This window comes from Chlamydotis macqueenii, chromosome 4 (genome assembly GCF_036417535.1).
Source record: "Chlamydotis macqueenii isolate bChlMac1 chromosome 4, bChlMac1.mat, whole genome shotgun sequence".
Classification (NCBI taxonomy): domain Eukaryota; kingdom Metazoa; phylum Chordata; class Aves; order Otidiformes; family Otididae; genus Chlamydotis; species Chlamydotis macqueenii.
In genome coordinates, this window is record NC_141559.1 from 17,368,435 (window position 1) to 17,387,132 (window position 18,698).

The window sequence follows — 18,698 nt, forward strand, 5'->3', positions numbered from 1 at the left end:
TGGGGACGGATCGGGAAAGAAACAGCCGTTCCGAACTGAGTTGCTTTTGTCTTTAAGCTAGAAACGCAACGGCAGAGCCCGGCAGCAGCCTGGGAAACGAACTCCTGCCCAGCGGCGGGCGGGCACCGCGGGGCCGCTCTGCCGCTCCGCGACCGCGGGCATCGGCGCCCGGCCGCGGTCAGACGCGGAGCCCTCGGAGAGCTGGTCCCGCCTCAGGCAACCGAGGGGCTGCGAGCCCCGGGGCCACCCTCCTCCCGTCCCCAGCCCAGCCCGCAGCGGCAGCACAAGCTCTGATGTTATCGCTCCTGATGCCATCGCTGCGGCAGGTTTCGCTTCAGGAACTTGTCACAATGTTTTCTTTTCAGTAGTTTAGACAAATATACAAGGAACTTAAATTTATCAAGCAGATGAAACCTCATTAATTAAACAGGCCTTCCGAGCTACAGCGGATTAGGATTTTTCTTTTTCTTTTTTTTTTTTTTCCTTTCTAAGGGGCATTTTCTACAGCAGTCCTGGTCACCGCTACTTCACCGCAACTTCCGCGGAGGGTGGGGCAGGGAGGCGTTAATGCTTGAAAGCAAGCTGCGTTGGTAAGCTTATTTGTTTCTCAAAATAAAAACATTCAGGTTTGATTTTTAGCTCCCTCCCTTCACAAGAGACATTACAAAAGGTTTTTGTTTTTTTCTTTTAAGACCTCCAGCTAAAGTAGCATCACAAGTAGAATCTAAGAAGTGTAGCCTGAGTTTCATGTAACCAACTCCTCCTTTTATAGGAACCCAAACAAAAACTCTCAGATACAGAATTAAAGACGTAGTCAAATCAAACCAGAATGGTTACTCAGTTAAGAAAACAACCACTACCAAATACTCGAAAACAGACAAAAAGAAAGCAAGCTGAATACATGTTGCATATGAATGTCCCCATAAAACACATACAGGAATGGTAAGAATTAGTAACTGTACTCAAACGCCCTATGTGCTAAACATGAGAAACAAAACTGCAGACTAATGCAGATCCTCAAGACTTTTCTCATGCTAATGCAATATAAAGCAGAACATCTTAGATGGAAAATGCAACACAGTAACATATCAAACTGTCTCTACTTATATTTCTATCCTTTTTACTATTAAATGTTAAAAAAAAAACCACTATGGAAGGAGTAGGCATATCAAAATTATAAGAGTTATCTCATACTTGAAATAATTTCAAAAATACTTCAGGACCAAATGTTAGATCTCATTTATGGCATCACATAAAAATCACTATTCTAGTTAATTGCTTATTTCAAATTCTAGTTCTAAGAATTTGTGTTGTCTTTCAGAATAAACTTATTCCTTGATAGGATTTGATAATCCCCGCTTTCCGACCCACTGATGTCATTTTTAATACAGACAAGAGCAATTTACTCAATAGGAACAAAGAACTGAACTGGCGCTTAACACGCAAGGTATTCTCCACAGACAAGCAGAAAACGACTACTTCTTCCAGCGACTTTTTTCCCCTTTACAAAGAAATTATTACCTCATTTAATATTAAACAGACATTTAAAAACCAAGAATCATCACTGTGTTTAAATTGGGATGCGAGAATATTTACCGACCATATCATTCTTTTGAAATGTTGCTGTAATACTGTAGAAAACATGCAAGTGCAACCTTATTAAGCTAACCGCACAATATACTGCCTTTGGAATAGGAATTTTACTGAAGGTTACTAACTTCAAGCAAAACACTAGTAATCAAGTAACTTGGAGCTAATAAAGTTTGTGGAAATTAGCAAGTCTGTTCAAAAACATATTTTAAGAGGGCAATTATGTTTTCTGCTTAGGCACAATAAATAATAACAGGCCCTGTAAAATCTGTTATAGAATAATACAATACAGAAGCACTGAAAACTTACAAGTGTAGGAAGTTTAGCACTACATCACACTGGCATTATATAAAAATAGGAAAGTAAAACAAAGCATTTGGGCTAAAAGCCTCATTGAACTTTCCAGTATGCACACAGGCCTGTGATTCGAGATGTCTTTATTTAAGATGCCTCCCTGGAGCTTTATTCGCAGCAAGCTAATTAACATTCAAGCAGAGTCGAATTGTGGTAGGGGGAGAAAAAATAGAAGGAAAGGAGGCGTCACCTACGTGAAGTTCAGGAACATATATGGTCAGCCACAAATTTATCAAAGCAGGAACACTGCAGACCAATAGAGGTATAGGAAGTCAAATGAAGAATTAAAGGTCTTGGGTAATTTGTCATCATCTCTCAGAGCTCAGGGTCAATGATCTCTTACCTTTGGGTCGATTTTCTTAAAACTGGGATCTTCTTCATCCACCTCAAAGTAGAGTTCAGAAAGAGTGATGGAAAGAGTGCCTTTCACTACTACTGAGGGTGCCACAAGCTGAGCTGGTGTGCTTAGGGCAACTGGACCTGCCAAAGAGTGAAAACACCAGCAATATTTGAAACAGAAAAGAGTGCGAGTGCAAATTATTTGCTTTTCAAGCCTAAAACATTAAAATAAATCAAGTGAAGAGTATAGCTCTTTCTTAAGAAGCATAGCTTTTCTTATCCTGGAAAAGAACATATGTAACAGATTTACAGTGTCTCTGAGCTGCTGAACATCGAAGCAGCTACAATTGCAAACTGACACATACATTACACATGCCAGAGCTAGCTTTAGCATGGCAGTATATAGTTTTTACTCACACCCGTTTTCTTTTCGAGAAACTTTAGGAGTTGCATACCTTTTGTTATATGCAATATAGACATTGCATACATGAACACTTGAAACCTTACTGTCAGATATGTTCTTTAGGTACAGGAGGGTTTTGATAGTTCTCCAACAAAGAGAAACATAGCAATCAAGGCTCAAAGTTGTCCAACTTTACGTAAAGTGTTCCCTCACGGATGCAAGAAATCTATTGTTAAGGTTACACAATGTTATAGAGCCTAAAGTAAAATGTTTTAAATATGCTTTTGATTCCACATTAAATACTGTTCAAGGATTCCATACAGTGCTAGTGTAGCTCGGGGACTGGGGGAGTAAACAGCTGGAGGGTTGGTTTCCAACTGAATGAATTTTTATTGGAATAATCACATCTCCACAGGGCTTATCACAGGGACAAATCAGACTACTACCGAAAACAATAGGTTCAGCATAGACCTGACAATGCAGAACCTATTATATAAACTAACGCATACAGAAAGAAAACAGGCTGGGTTTGTCATCCAGATGATTAAGAGGTAAGGAAATGAAGTTACTTGGCTGTAGTATTATCTGACTTTTGTAAAACAGTGGAAGATAGGAAAGTGACATAAACACTTTTGTTTTAATAAAGCATCTATAAATGAGGTACACACGTTCAGGTAATCAACGTGAGAATAACTGACAAAAAATTCAGATGAATTGTCATTTCCATCGATTGTTAGGAGGGTGATGGTCCTTAATCTCGCATCAATCTCAATGTGTGCCACTAGGACAAAAGAAGAGATGCTCTGCTGAGATCAGAGCAGCTTTGCCCTCTATTCCCAACGTACAAATACATTGTGTTTGCAGATGGGCATGAGATAGCTGCGGAACTGCCATGATTTCCCAAAGCTCACCCCCACAAATGGATGAAATAAGCAGCTATGTGTTCTTTTGCTGTCTCCTTTTGCCCTCTGTACATTAGCATGTAATCCAGAGGAGAAATAACATTTTTTCAATCACTCGCAGACATTCAATTACAGGGCAAGCAGACAGCTGCAGAAGCTGGGGCAGTCCAGGTCCTGTGGAAGACCCCTGACAATTTCCACTTCATTTCTAACCCACACCACTTTATTAGTGAGGATTACTTCTTAATCCTATTGCCATTGTCAAGATTATATAATTAAACTCCCCTTTCACCTCTATTACAGTATGAATGTATTACTCGAACCAATGAATGAATAATAAAAGAGAAGGAAACATGGAGAAGGCTGTTGAGAAGGAAACTTGTGATAGAAAGGGAAAAAAAAGATTCACATACAGAAAATGCCATTGAATTATTCTCCCGCTACTTTATTTTACTTCACTCTTCCTACGCAGGTTTTATTTTTTTCATTATGCTGCATTTTTAATTTTGCTTTAAAAAAAAAAAAAAAAGAGTGGAATGCAGTTCAGGGATAAGCAAACTGCCAATAAATAATCACTTCCAGTAATTTCACTGAATTATATCGTATGCAGGATACGTATCAATGTAAGATTATACCACTAGCTTCTTAGGCAACCGGAATTATCCAATAAATGATATTTTTTTCTCTAAAGTAAATGTATGTGGGATACCAGTTGAGAAAGCAGAACACCACAGAGAAGTTTGCATTTGTGGAAAACCCACATTTTCAAATAACAATGGAGACTCTCTATAACTCCCAGTCCCTGAACGGAGGAGGTTACTCTGTTTTTGCATTTTGAACTGTACAGAAGCAGACCGATTCTATTCAGATTGCCACATCAGCAAAGGTTGCATGCAACTGAGTAAAATTAGTTAAGTTCAAAGATCTGAAGTACTATTTCTTCTTCAGAAAAAAAAATAAGTGAAGTCTATTATGACTATGGTCTGTCGAGAAGGGACTTCAGTGGGGGAAAGACAGAGGGTTTAAAGGAGTTAAATCTAGTGAGTGTACAGATCCTTGAAACCCAAATAAATAACCAACATGTACAATTTCATAAACTCAGGAAAAAATTAAAGCTCTCCAAAGGCATTTAATTACAGATAACTTGTCTAATTGTCCACTAGGTCTAATGATTTGAGGTCAAAAGCAAAGAAAGGAAGCCCTTTTCAAGGCAGAGCTACTTTCTCTAAGGAAGGTTTCCTAGAATACAGGCACCTACTGCGTTAAGTGAGAAGGTTATAAAGCCAGAGAAGAAAAATGCACAACTCTCCTCAAGTAAGCCCTCAGCATCTGAGGTGCACAGAAAATTATCTTAATGAACCAATTCTAGGAAGGAACAATTTATCAGTGTGTATCCCAAAACATGATTCACAAAACAGGATTCACTGCAAAGCAGAGGAGATCAGAACTTAATTAGTAAAGAAGGTGAGGAGAAAATCACATAGCTGAAGTTACCCGTTAAGTTCTCCACTTCTCTTTCCTCCATGAATGACATGATATCATCATCACCTTCCAAGAGAATCTCACTTTCTGAGTTCTGATTTCCTAAAACTTGACTCTTGATGGACTGCTTTCCTTTAACAAGTAAATCCTCGTCAGGAGCTGAAATGAAAGAGAGACACATTGCAGTCTGTGTGGTCTCAGAGGCAACAGTGACAAAGAAGTGTAAATTTTTTATTTTATTTTTTTTTTCTTAAACGAAAGTTCAGGAAGAAAACTGTTTAGGACTAGCTGTGGGAAGTACCTGTCTTAATCCTCTAATGTTAGGACACATTTAGTTTTAATCCTATTAAGCCTGCTCAAAATCATCCAGAGCTCTCTGCAGCGTTTAACTCTACTTCAAGTGTTTATGACAAGAGGGGGAAAAGGATACACCAGACTCTCTTCCCCCCCGACCTTCCTTCGGAAGCTGAGCTCTCCTACTGGAAGCGGGTCCCGAGCGCCCCGTGCGCTAACCCGACTCTCAACCCAGGGTTCAAGCACCGCCCTGCCAGGCAGGGGACCCCCGCTGCCGCGACGAAACCGAGCGCGCCCCAGAGAGACAACACGGAGGCGGCCCCGGCGGGGCGGGAGCGGCGGGACCCGCACCGCGGGCAGCGCCCCGGCAACTTCCAGGCCCCGCAAACCCGCAGGAACTGGGGAAACAGAGCGGGGCCGGACCGGGGGCTGGAGAGGCGGGGCTCGTCTACGCGGGGGCACGGGTGAGGGCCGCTGCGTCGGGGGCTGCCGCAGCGCAGAGCCGGGCCCCGGGAGGGAAACCCCCCCGGGAACGGGCTGAGCTCCCCGGGAGCGGGGGAAGGCGAAGGGGCGGCCTGCCCCACGGCCGGAGCTGCGGGCTCCCATCGCGATGCGGTCACCCAGGAGCGACGCGAGGATTTCGTGAGGCGGAAAAGCGCACACCCCGCCTCGCAAGCCTGGACGAGGAACGGGGTAGGGAGGGGGGGAGGGGGCGGGAATTAAAAGAAAAAAAAAAAAAAAAATCAGCCGCACGATCACGGCTGGAGGCAGAGAAAAGCGTGCACCTGCTTCCGAGAGGCGTAACGAAACGGTACCCGCTCCTTAGGAGGGACGTTTCTACGCTCGCATCTGAATTTTCGGCACGAAAGAGAAGTAAACAAAAAGCTCGCTTTACCGAGGGCGCGTGTTTCACGCTACACACGGTAACGGGGCAGGCAAAGGTCCCACGCCGCGCCCCAGCACTGCCCCCAGCCCCCGGCCCCTCCCCGCCGCAGCCCCTGGCCCCGCTCCCGCCGGGGAGGCCAGCGCCGGGCCAAGGGAGCGTTACCGGGAATGCTCCCCGTCTCGTCTCGGCACTGCCAGGTCGACAGAGACTTTATTTAAATTACAAGCTCAAAGCAGCAGAGAGGTTAAAAAAAAAAAAAAAAAAAAAAAAAAAAAAGGGGGGGGTGGAAGAGGCAATCGCTCGCTCCAGATTGAAGTTACCATGCTGTGGTAAAAGCCAAAAAACAGCAGTGTGTGTGCGTTGTCTGTGTTTTTCTTAAAAAATAGACTGAGAATGCCCATGGCACAGCCGTGTTTGAAAAACATTCACCAAACACATCAGGACCAACTAAGTTCAACACATCACTCATTGCTTTCTCTGATTGCTGCCATACTTGATTTGAAGTCCAACTGGCTTACTTTAAAAATATGTTAATCTGCAAACATTTACAGAAGGCAGCAATTCCCCAGTGGCAATATATAAAGTTTAAATTGTTTAAGTGAATATATGCACATAAATTGCAAACAATAAACTTTTCAATTAAGTGAAAACTAAGAAAGAAACCCAAACAAACAAAGAAAAAAAAAAAAAGAAAAAAAAAAAAACAAACCACCAAATACCCTGGGTTTGGTTTAGGCCTCGAGCTTACAAAAAACCCAAACAACATCCCGTTTTCCCCAAAAAAAACCTGTGAACCAAAATCAAACAAAGAAAAGGCAGTTTAACTTGCCATACAAAATAAAATACAATTTATGCATGATCCTTTCTCCCCAACCAGTAACTGCCACTTGTAAGCAAGCCTTTAAAAATAAAGCATTGTAAAGCTTTAACTGCATTGTACAAACAAATTTTACTTTCTTCTAAAATGTGCTCATGTAAATAATGATAACTCAGATTCTGGAGTTGTTCAATGTGATTTGAAAAACCTTCTTGTCATGGAAAATATGCAGCTGATATTTAGAAAGGTTTTCCTGTAATTAACTCCCCCTTGAGGATTTTAAGTTAGCAGCAGTAAAATTACCAACAGTATACTAATATACACCACATGCACCAGTGGCCTGCCAGCATTCTCTTGAAGATCAAAAAAGGTAAAATAAAACAAAACCATCCCAGGGATAAAGTCAAAGATAATTTTTTTTTTTTTTAATACAGGCAAACTATATTTGTTGTTTCAAAAACGTCATCTGCACCGCGCACACCTGCCATTTTTGCTTCCTTCATTACAACTTATTTGTGTTATACTGAAGATGCTATTTCAAACTAGCCTTCTATCTATTGTCATTTAAGATCGAATCGAGAGTCAAGATCATACTTAGCACAATTTACATCCTTCAGTCTTTCTTCTCATCTACCGTGAAGAAAAAATAAAATCAGAATGGCAACTTTCAAGCCAAAGATGATGGGGATAACAGAAGTATACACCTCCTACCTCATCTTTGTCACTTATTCAGATTTTATTTCTTTCCCCAACTAATGATATTTTACAGATTCAAAACATACATCTTACATAACTGCCTTTTTCAATAAAAGATTTTAGACCAAAGTTATTTTAGCTCGTATTTGTAAATTTTTGTCATCTCTTTGCATAGGATGTTCGTTACCCACATTTCCCAACATCCATGAAACGCACATATACACAGAGACACAGGAAGATGCAGAGCCTGGCTACACAGCTGCAAATACTAGCTACTGGAAGGCAATAAGATATCACACACTGAACTAGGATCTGCTTTTTATGTCCTGACCTACAATCAACACACACACCCTCACTGAGTATCTGTAAAGAACTGAATATATTCCACACAGATTCACCTGTTTTCTGTAGATATATGCTCTTACCTAGGTAGGCCATGGTATAGTTCTCTTTCTATATTTACTGATCAGAGACACATATGACAGAGCATGGCATTGTGTGACATATTCAGTTCCCATCTATGCGCACAGGTACATTACACCGAATTTCATATTTCAGGTCCCAAACACCACTCTATCATCTGCTAACCCAAACTGCTGTCTGCCAGGCCTCCCTACCCTTGGCATGACTGGAGCTTCTGGCTCTGCTCCTGCAGATCTAAGCACACATTCATCTACACCTTTTTAAGATCAAGACCTCAAGGCAAGGCCTACGCATTGCACAGGACATTACAAGCCTGCCAGCAGCATGTTTATCTAGCACAGCAATTTTGTTATTATAATTCATTAGTGTAATTCCACGCAATTCTCTCCAAACTGCTCTGTAAGACTCAGTTTCTTCAAGTAGCTTTTTGCAAACAGATCTCTGTATCTGCAGAGAGTCTTATTTGTTTCAGTTAAATCTCTGGAACACTTGGGTGTAAAAATAATAGTTTAGCTTACTTTGCTGAGTGAGCTTAAGGCTTTCATAGAATGACAGATTTTTATTTTTTTTTTTAAAAAGGGCTCCAAGAAGCCTCCCTCTGGTCTTGCAATGTGTTTAAAAATATAACAATGGAAAGAACTACCTCTTTCACATCAGATTTTTAAAATACTATTTTTAAGACTTCTTTTTCATCCCTTGATTTGAAGTAAAGAAAACTGAGCCGTCGATTGCAATACTGTACGCGGTCAGCTGCTAGTCCCTTGCAGTCACAAAGCTCTGAACTCCACCTATTGCCTTGATGGCAATGCTGCAGACTGCTTCAATCTCCCTCTCCCCAAGTTTTTAACAAATGTCAATCAAAAAAAAAAACTAACAACAAATCACTTGTTAGAAAGCTTGATAAGGTATTTTCTAGCAGCTAAAGATTCTTTCACAAAATACTGTATTTGGGGGTCAACCTAAAAATGCCATCAGGTTTAAAGTACTCTTTTTTTGCACTTTCACACCTATAGAAGTATTTTGGTTTCATTTCTAAACAATAAGTGAAAGGGAGGACAGAAGAGATTTAACTCTTTCCATCCCAAACTTTTTATACCAAACCACCTTCACCCCTCTTTCCTTCCCCTGCAATACACTACTAGACTGACTTTTATAAATAGCCATTTTGGAAGCATTTTTTTTTTTCCCTCTTTGAAAAATTACCTAAAGCCTTTTTTTCCCAAGCAAGTTAATGTGAACTTGGGAATGGCAATTAAATTGTCAGAATTAAAAAATTTGTTTTTAACTAGAAGGTAGCCAGAAGTATAGTCATGGGGCTTGTATTGATCGTCTGAACAGAGAACATTAGTCTTCAGGTATTTATTCTGCCACCTCTGCACCAGAGGTTCTCCTTCAAATCAAATCAATCCCTGGAAAAGATTGGTTCTTGCTACTAAGACACGTAACTAGGCTGCAACAGAGCTGACTGTTGTTGTTCTCTCTAGGTTTTACTGAACAATATCTAGGCTTCCGATTGTCTTGGAGTAATTTTCACAGTTGCAAATTGTGATCTTTCCTAGATTGTGAGCTCTCTGGTGTGGAAAATGCATCTGGTTTTATTCAAAAGACACCCAGCAGTTGATAATGTGTATCTACAATTTGAAAATGTGCTAAAATCCATGCTTTCAAGCATGGTTACTGCAATAATACTTTTTATTTATGCATTATTTTCTTCTGTCTCCCTTTTGGCAAAACCCCTTATGTCCAATTTCAGGTTTTGGTTTTGCTCCATTTTGTTTTGAGAAAAACTTAAGTAGGCAGCAGGGAACCTTTTATTCATTATTTAAATATGTTTTTGCTTCAGAGACATGTAAAATTAATTGAAATAGAGTAATTAATGATAAATTATTGATAAATTATAAAATACCGGGGAAAATATTCGGTGATTTCTAAGGATATCTAAATCACAAAAACTAGGCCTGAAAGTCTGGTTCAAAAAAAATTTGAGAATAACTGGATTTTCTGACCTGAAATTTGTTAATATTAGAAGTTTATAAACATAATTCAGAGAGAAATAGATCAAGCAACCACTCCAGTTGACCCTTCCAACAACTGTACCTTCTGAGAACTAAAAAAAAAAAAAAAAAAGAAAAAAAACCCCACCACAACAAAAAAAAAAACCAACCCAAAACAAAACCATAAGAAAACCAACAACGTCTATATTCCTATAGTTTCCAGCTGAACTTGAATTTGTACATTGGTCGTCTATTTTACACCTTGCCAGTGGAAGATCTTGGAACAAGACAGTTGCATACATATACACACTCAGTTAGGCAGATAGCAATTATCTATATTTTCAGAAATGAGATTAAATAATGACTTAAGGAAAACTAGAAAATCCACTGTATAGATAAAGAAATAGAACAGCAAAAGATAACAAAGGCAGTATGCCATTAAATTCAGAACAAAACAACATCAAGAAATTAAACATAATAGAAGCCTGTTAAGGTTGTCAAATTCTGAAGAGAAAGGCAGAAAGAAAACAATTATCTCAATATAAATTACCAAGGTCAGCTACCAGCTATGCCTATCAGCTACCTACAAAATACTGCTACTTTTATTCACTGTTCTTTTGTATTGACAAAAATTGCAGTCCTGTCAACTAGAAACTGAGTATGAGCCATAGCCCTTGAAATGGAGCATGGATAAGCGAAAATATCACATTACTATGAAAGATGAATAATTGTATTAGTGTGTGTTTACTTAGGAAGAATTAGTTACACAAACACAGTTAGGAGCTTTAAATATTTTGCAGTAAAAATAAAGATATTTTTCAGTATTTTGCTAGACAACAAAGATTAAATACAAAAATATGGGTAGAATACATAAAATTGTGACAAGATCTATTCAGTTTAAAGCAAATATACTATTAAAGGGGGCAGTTGTTGTTTATTCATGGAGTACTAAACAGAAAGAAGCCTTGTGCCCTTAAAGTCCGTGGCGTAGCAACAACACACATTATTAAGAACAACAAGCCCCAAAGCAAAAAGTGCGTTAATTAATTCTACATCTTGTTCCTCTTTCTATAATCAAAGATGTAGGGCTCTACAAACATTGCTTTCAGATCACTTTATTGACTATTCTCTGTACGGTCATTTATTTTAGAGGACTCATGTCACATTTGGCATTATATCAGCTGACATATTGTAGACATTTTCTTCCAGAAATGGCTCTTTAAGGCTGAGTGCAAGAGGTTAAGATGCCTGACGGAAACTAACTTTACAACAGTGATGTTCTATATTCATACAACAGTCTTAATTTTAAATTAGCATAAAATTTATATCTCCACATGTAATGTGTGTGTGTATGTATGCATACATGTATGCAGTAATTCACAGACTAAAAAAGGAGAAAAAAAAAACCCAAAACCTAAATTTAAATTATTCTATTTCATTACATGTACCATCAAGGTGAAGGGTACTCAGCTTTAATTATAAGCAAATTATTTTTAAATATAAGAAAGATTCCTCTACCTTATCAATGTATCTTCACTAGATTGCAAAGACAAAATGCTAGACTAAAATCTAGAGCTCACTAGAGCTTCGGGTGGTTTTTGTTTGTCTGTTTGTTTAACTTTTTGGTTTGTTATAAAATTCTCAAACTGATTATTGTATTAGTTTTGTAAACACATTCCTCTAGAACAGATAGAGCAGCATGTAGCTGAGTGATCCTTGATAATAAAATGTGGGAAAAAAAAGTCTGTTAAAAATGCAATCTCCTTTTTAAAATCACCAGGTAGAAGAAGGTCTGAATATAGTTTAGCTTTAAAAGTGTTATTTTTCTTTTAATGTATCTGTAACAATACACAGATATGTGCTAAGGCCAACTGAAATAATTGCTGTGGATTTGTGGACAGGAAAGATCTTATTCTGAAGTTACAAAAGCATAAATAGATCATTTACTGCAAGAAAGCGTGTCAAGGGATTGACGGCAAAATTGCACGCACTTTTCTTCTCCTTAGTGAGAACTATATTTGTAATCATTGTATGCAAAGTATGCACAATGTGATGTGCCAGCTCAACTAAGATGTAATGAAGAGGCTCAACAAATACCAGCATTGCTTACATGAAGCAACAGTCAGTTTATCCACATATTGAACGCTTCTGAAACGCAATGACAAAAGCCTTTGGCAGTCGGGACAATTTTCTAGCATCTTATAGGAATGAAGGTCTAGTCTTTACTGCCACATACTGTAACCTGCTGCTATTGGCAAGAAGCAGATTTCACACTGACCATGTTCTCCGGCTGCTTTTAGTGTCGCTTCAGGATGTGTCGATCCAAGGGGGTTACGCACAAATCGTCGCCGGCGCCGCAAGTCATCTTCCCAGTAGTCGAGGCGCCAGAACTCACGAGGACGACTACAATGAAACAGAGGAGCCACATATGTTAGCAATTATCAAACAGCATGGTAGCGCTGATTTTCTGCATAAAGCTCTCCTTGTTTGCACTGCTTTTGCCTTTTTTTTTTTTAACCTCCCCCCTTTCTGCAATCTTTTACTTAGGTATGTCCTTGAAAATAACAATATCACCTTCCAGTCTAAGGAACTCCTTTCCCTTTTTTTCTTGGAAGGTGAAATGAGCACTAAATACATCATTTTGAAATGAATTGCTGACAGTGTGATCAGTTTCCCCACACTCTAGTGGCATGTGCTCCGATTTCAGCCTCATTTCAGCCTCAGCAGGGCACCTTTCTCAGTGACTGCATTTATAAACCAGAATAGGGAAAAGGCTATTATAAATATGGTATTGCATTACCTATATTAATCAAAGTCTGTCCCCCTTCATTTTTCTTCCTAATTTGTGCCTTTTTGCACAAGGTCAGTAAATCATACCATGAATTCTTGGTCCAGAAAGTGTTAACTTTAATGAATATCTCAGTTACATGGTTATGTATGTGATAATAAAATATTACTCTGTTTAGATGTGCAGGAATTTAATTAAAATAATCTCTTAAAATATTCATTACATTTAGCCCCTGAGGCTTAGAACAACACGAGAAAATGCATTTCTTTTCCATTTACTGTTTTTAAATAAACCATTCCAGGAGAGTGAAACAGCAATCTATTTTCGAGCAAATCAGATTGGATTTCTGGTTTATGTAGTTGTGTTTTTACATTTAATTAAAAACTACATGTTATGATGTGTAATAATTGCTATATTGAAGGCATACTTTAAAAAAATTACATCTAGGAAACATTATATCAAAATCATTATTTTCCATCATATGCTCCAAATACACGTACATCTTTTTAATATGGTCATATATATGGCCAGTTACTATCTCGTTAGATGATCATGAATGAATGCCACTGTAAACCACTATTTTAGCCCAGAGAATGTATTAAAAAAAGCCAATTTCAGGTAAAGCAAATAAACAAACAGAAAAAGCCTGATGCACAGAATAGCCATGATAGCCTGAAAACCTGTATTTCCAAATTCTAAAAATCACTCATTTTGCTTGTTAACATAGCTAGTATTAAAACAATAGATTAAAATGTATATATATTCCATTTTTGGTCCAGGAGCAAACAGAAAGTGTACCTGTCAACACTGACAAATTAATAGCCAAAACTAATTTAGAGATCACGATATTGAAAATACTTGGTATCTACATTCTTAGTTTTGAGGTCTAAAGGCAGAAATTAGTTTCATTTAAGGTAAATCAAGGTTTCAAACAAACATGGTAACAAAAGCCAAAATAATTTGCATAACCCTACTCTCAAACGGAATTTGTAGGCATTGAAGATTGTGACTGAAAATACTCTTTTAAAAACGGAGAGTGTCTTTGCATCTACCTTCATTAAAATTCTATGCCTTTTTCTAACACCAAAGAAAAGGCAGTGCTATTCTTCATCTTCCTGATCTCTTACTTTCAGAAAGATACTGAAGTATGGGAATCAAATGCCCCAGTATCTTATTTTCACACTTTGTGTGTGTTACAATCATGCTAAAATTTGAATGCTTTGATTATAAAATCTAATGATTTTGGAATAATTAGTCAAACAAAAAAATATAAAACACAGGATGATATGCGTTTATTCAAAGGTCGATTAATAACTTAAAATTCTCCATTAGCGATTACAGAAAAAAGGCAGAACACAGCTGGCTATGTGCATGCCTTTGATAGTCGTAGAGCATGGATAGGCACTTCATCATTCTGCCTTCCTACATTTATCTGTTAAAATTATTATCAAATATCAGCCAGGATGCAGTCGTGAATCACAGACTGCTCCTCGTCTTCAGGGGAATGATACAATGAGGGTCTATTCATCAGTATGGCAATCGGCACAAGTAATTAGTTCCCTAGACTGAGATCTCCTACAAAGCTTATTTCAGTCAGCACCACAAACATATGACAATGAAAAGCTAATGGAAGCTGCTAAAATTTGTTAACCTCTTCTGCCATCAATCCTTCTGGTATTCCGTGCTACAGTATTATGCAAAGATGGTAAATTATTAATTTGTCATTCATCTATCTTTCTACAGTTTTGATAGAATTAAGTGATGCCATTCTTCTGGATAACAGTTACAATTATGCTATATTACAAAATTACACTAAAATTATTGGAAAAATAGGTAACAGTGATCAGGTATGAAGTATTGTCCTGAAAAACAATATATCTTTAGTCCCCTACTTTTATTTTCAGTTCAGTATACAAAATTTACATAGGATTCTGTCTCCTCCACCAGTGCGCTGATTAGTCACAAACAACAACATAGCAACTATTAGACTGTGCATTTGGGTATTTATAACTATTGGTAAACACTGTATTACGAGTTTAAAAAAAATCTACTCTCTACATGTAGAAAAATATCCCACAAAAACCTGCATAGCCAAAAATAAACACCTATGTTTTCTAATTCCTATAAGCGAGCTGTTTTTGAGAGCAGATACTGGGGCAAATGCATATTAGTACCAATATAAGGCAGCATACGATATAGCTGCTCTAGAACAACTAGCTTACTAGTAAGAGCGATTAACCACTGCAGCCCCATTCCCAAAAGGCAATGCTGTACCATCCAGACTTTGTACCTCTACACCAGGGGGAGACAGACATAAATATCTCTCTGATTCAGCCAGAATTGACTGCAGAAGGACTGCAGCAAAGGGCCAAGTAAGCAGATTTTGGGAACAGTAGAGTCCCATCAACTACGGGGGACATTTGACAACAGGAGTTTCTGGCCCTACGATAAAGGCTGCCATATGGGCTAAAGGTGCTATATGGACTGGATCAATGAACATAAGTACTCAATTACTGTAAGTGCAAGAGCTACATTTCTCAGGGGATTGGGAATTTATGAACAATAAATCATATGATTTGCATGGATTTGTCAGAGCCCCCTCTAATATAAGACACACTAATTAGTGGTTTCTTGGTAACAATATTGACTGAATAGAAACAAAGCTTTGATATTAAATGTTTTATTCAAATGGTATAACCATTATATTGCTCTATTTTTTTTTTAAACTGTTCCCCAGATTACCAGGCTATGTACTCAGAATTGAGATAAAACCTTCCTCTCAAGTCCCATATAACTAACTAGATAGTTACAATTGTACAGAGATGAGATGAAATACAGAATGACCAATATAACCTGTATTCTCAGGGCTTTGAGTGTGTCATGTGAAAAATAAAGTCACTTCGCTATGGCCAATGGGAAAAAGTGAAGATACTCACATATCTTCATTCCACAAACAAGAAACCTATTTTTCCTACCAGTTTCAAGGATCAACACAATTGAAAACAAAACACATCAGCTGGTGTACTAGTTTTATTATGGTGTTACAGCAAAGGAATTTTAGGCATGGGAATTACATATTTGTTCTCATACTCTACAGAAGATTTAAACTGAATCTAAGCAGTACAACCAGAGAATGATGAGAGGATCATGCAACTGCTGAGGAATTACTTCTTGTAATGACTTATCCATTGTGTATTTCAAGATATTTTCCTACCTCTATGATCACAGAAAAGAAGCAGTCAGCACACTAGTGTGGACAGAAAAGGGACTGTGAGAGCTGGGGAAAAGGAAAGAAAATGTTAACCTACAAAAGCAATGGTTTGAGAGGTCTCATGGCTGTACTTGGGCTACCAGTTAATTGAGAATGTATTTTAGTACACCACAGAAGCACCCATTCGGATGCTCAGATTGGTGAAGTACTGAAAAAATAAACACAACACAGAAAAGAGAAACAAAGAAAAGGAAAGAAAGGCAAAAGCAGCACAGCATCATAGATATTGTCTGCAGAGACAGAGGATGACTAGAGCTCTAAATGACCTCTTCTATCTAGAAGGCTATCTAGCCTTAAAGGCAAGAAAACCCACTCACATGAAAGACAACTGCAACAAATTTAAAAGCAGATGGAAACTAGAGTGTGTATGCCCTTGAAAAAAGTGTGTCGTTACGAAGACTCAGACCAGCAAAGTCTCCTACTGTAGTCTTTTCATAGCCTAGTTTTTAAAGGAAAACAGCTCTTGCTCTGCTGAATGGCAATTATGCACATCAGTCAATGTGAATTTTGTACTGCTAGAAATGACCGCACTGACATATCTGGAAGCAGAGGCTGTTCCCACACTGCAGAACAAGAACACAGATGGTGATCATGACATAAGGATAATACCTCATTCACATGCCCCAAATCTATGTGAAGATACCAAGATAAATTTCTAGATGACATACTCCTCGCTGGAACTCTAACCGTAGAGTTAAGCAGCTAAGTCAGTCTCCAAACCTAATCAATCCTTGGTCTTCCTGCTAAGACCATCAGCAAAGCAATCAATCAGTGATAGCAATTTCTAAGATGTAAAAGCTCATACACAGAGGTCTAGGCTAAGTTAGTTTCATAGACAACCAAACACAGAGCAGCAGCACCACTTATTCATCAGTAAGAACAGTACAGATTCGAAAGGAAACCTGGAAGAAAGCAGCTCTGCAATTTCTCCACCACCAACTGCAAGCCTACCACAACTTCTGGTTTTAACTTATTCAGCACTTTGGTTGCAATGACTCATCAAATGCACAATATCCGGTGCTACTTCTAAATTACACAAAAGAGCAACCACAGAATGCAAATAGCAATGCCCATTTTTAAAGAAAAAAAAACATGCTGGATTATTTTAATGCTGTTTAAGAATATTTCTTGCTCTACGTCTAGATAATTTTTGCTACCATGTAAAATACTTCAAGAACTCAAGCCAGAGATCTGCTGCAAGATACACAAACATTCTTCTCAAAAAAAAAAAAGCAATAAAGCATTCACATTTGACTGTCAATACATAGATAAAAGTGCCAAAGTTCTAGAAAGTACTGCAGAAATCTCAACAGGGTACTGCTAGCAGACTGCAGGGCATCATGCAATCTAAGAGACTGCTTTATGTTGCAAATTGAAATCCACTGCATCTTCACGAATACGAACTAAAAATCTCTCACATTTTGCATGTAATAATGAAATGCAAGATATGTTTGACTAACTTGATAAAAAGCAAGACAGACATTTTCTGAAATCCTTCAATGATCTTGTAATGAGCTTTCACAAAATGTGATCTAAAAAATCAAGTTACACCATAGCACATTAATATGATTAGTTGTAAATACTACTCTAAGAAATGTTTTGTGCACATCAAGCTGTATTATTGATTTGTAGCATAATTTAAAATATCTAACGTAGTTTGGAAAATAAAATACTGAGCTTAGCAATAGTAAAGCAAACACTGAAGACATAACTTGACAAGCAAGTTCTCAACAGCAGTACCAAGTTCAGCATTTCATGTAGAGATCCTATGCCCAAGTGTTTGTGTTGCCATGTGGTAAACCTAACTCAGAGTACTGATGCAGTAGGGAAAATTATTGTTTTTCAGTAAATCAGATTCCTGATCTGATTCACAACTTTGCCTATATTATCAAAGCACACAGGAAAAGCTTTGACTCGTACTGAGTCAAAGTTGCTACTAAAATATTACTTGGCCAGCTACACTCTGTCTCAATGTGTGTATTTCACAGCACTTCACTGTTAATGTATCTACTTCAGAACATTAATTAACTCCTGATAAGTGCATTGAGATCTTTGGAAATGCTATCTACATCACGTATATTTTCTTCAATGTCAAAACCAGTTAAAGATCTTCTACTCTCCCTCTCTGAGTTGCGTTCACAAGGCAGTATGGCCACACTAAACCAAATCACAGTAACAATCAGGGCTTACTAGAGTTCACTGTTTTTATTCTGTTTTATATTAGTAACCTGTTTACACTGCAGTCTCACCAGCAAGTATGTAACTAAAAATGAGGGAAAGAAATGTGCAAGTGAAGGGAAGGAAGGAAAGGATGAGGAAGAACATATTTTATATCAAAAAAGACATATCATGTAATCATCATATTAGCAGAGTCTGTGCCTTCTCATGCTACCTTCATTTTCCCTACGCATAGGCATTCATAATCCGTAGTTTCAGAGTACAGATTTCCACAAATGGAA

At 38.2% G+C, this 18,698-nt stretch overlaps 1 protein-coding gene across 2 annotated transcripts in view; it reads right to left on the reverse strand.

Moving 5' to 3' along the window:
• LRBA (LPS responsive beige-like anchor protein) overlaps nt 1-18,698 on the reverse strand; it is a 423,660-nt gene that overhangs the window by 184,971 nt on the left and 219,991 nt on the right. For both annotated transcript variants that reach the window (XM_086746251.1, XM_086746250.1), the window contains exons 38-40: nt 12,459-12,583; nt 5,083-5,229; nt 2,288-2,424 (exon numbers count right to left, since the gene is read on the reverse strand). In XM_086746251.1, coding sequence (XP_086602377.1) covers nt 2,288-2,424; nt 5,083-5,229; nt 12,459-12,583 — 409 coding nt within the window. The remainder of the gene's footprint in view (nt 1-2,287; nt 2,425-5,082; nt 5,230-12,458; nt 12,584-18,698) is intronic.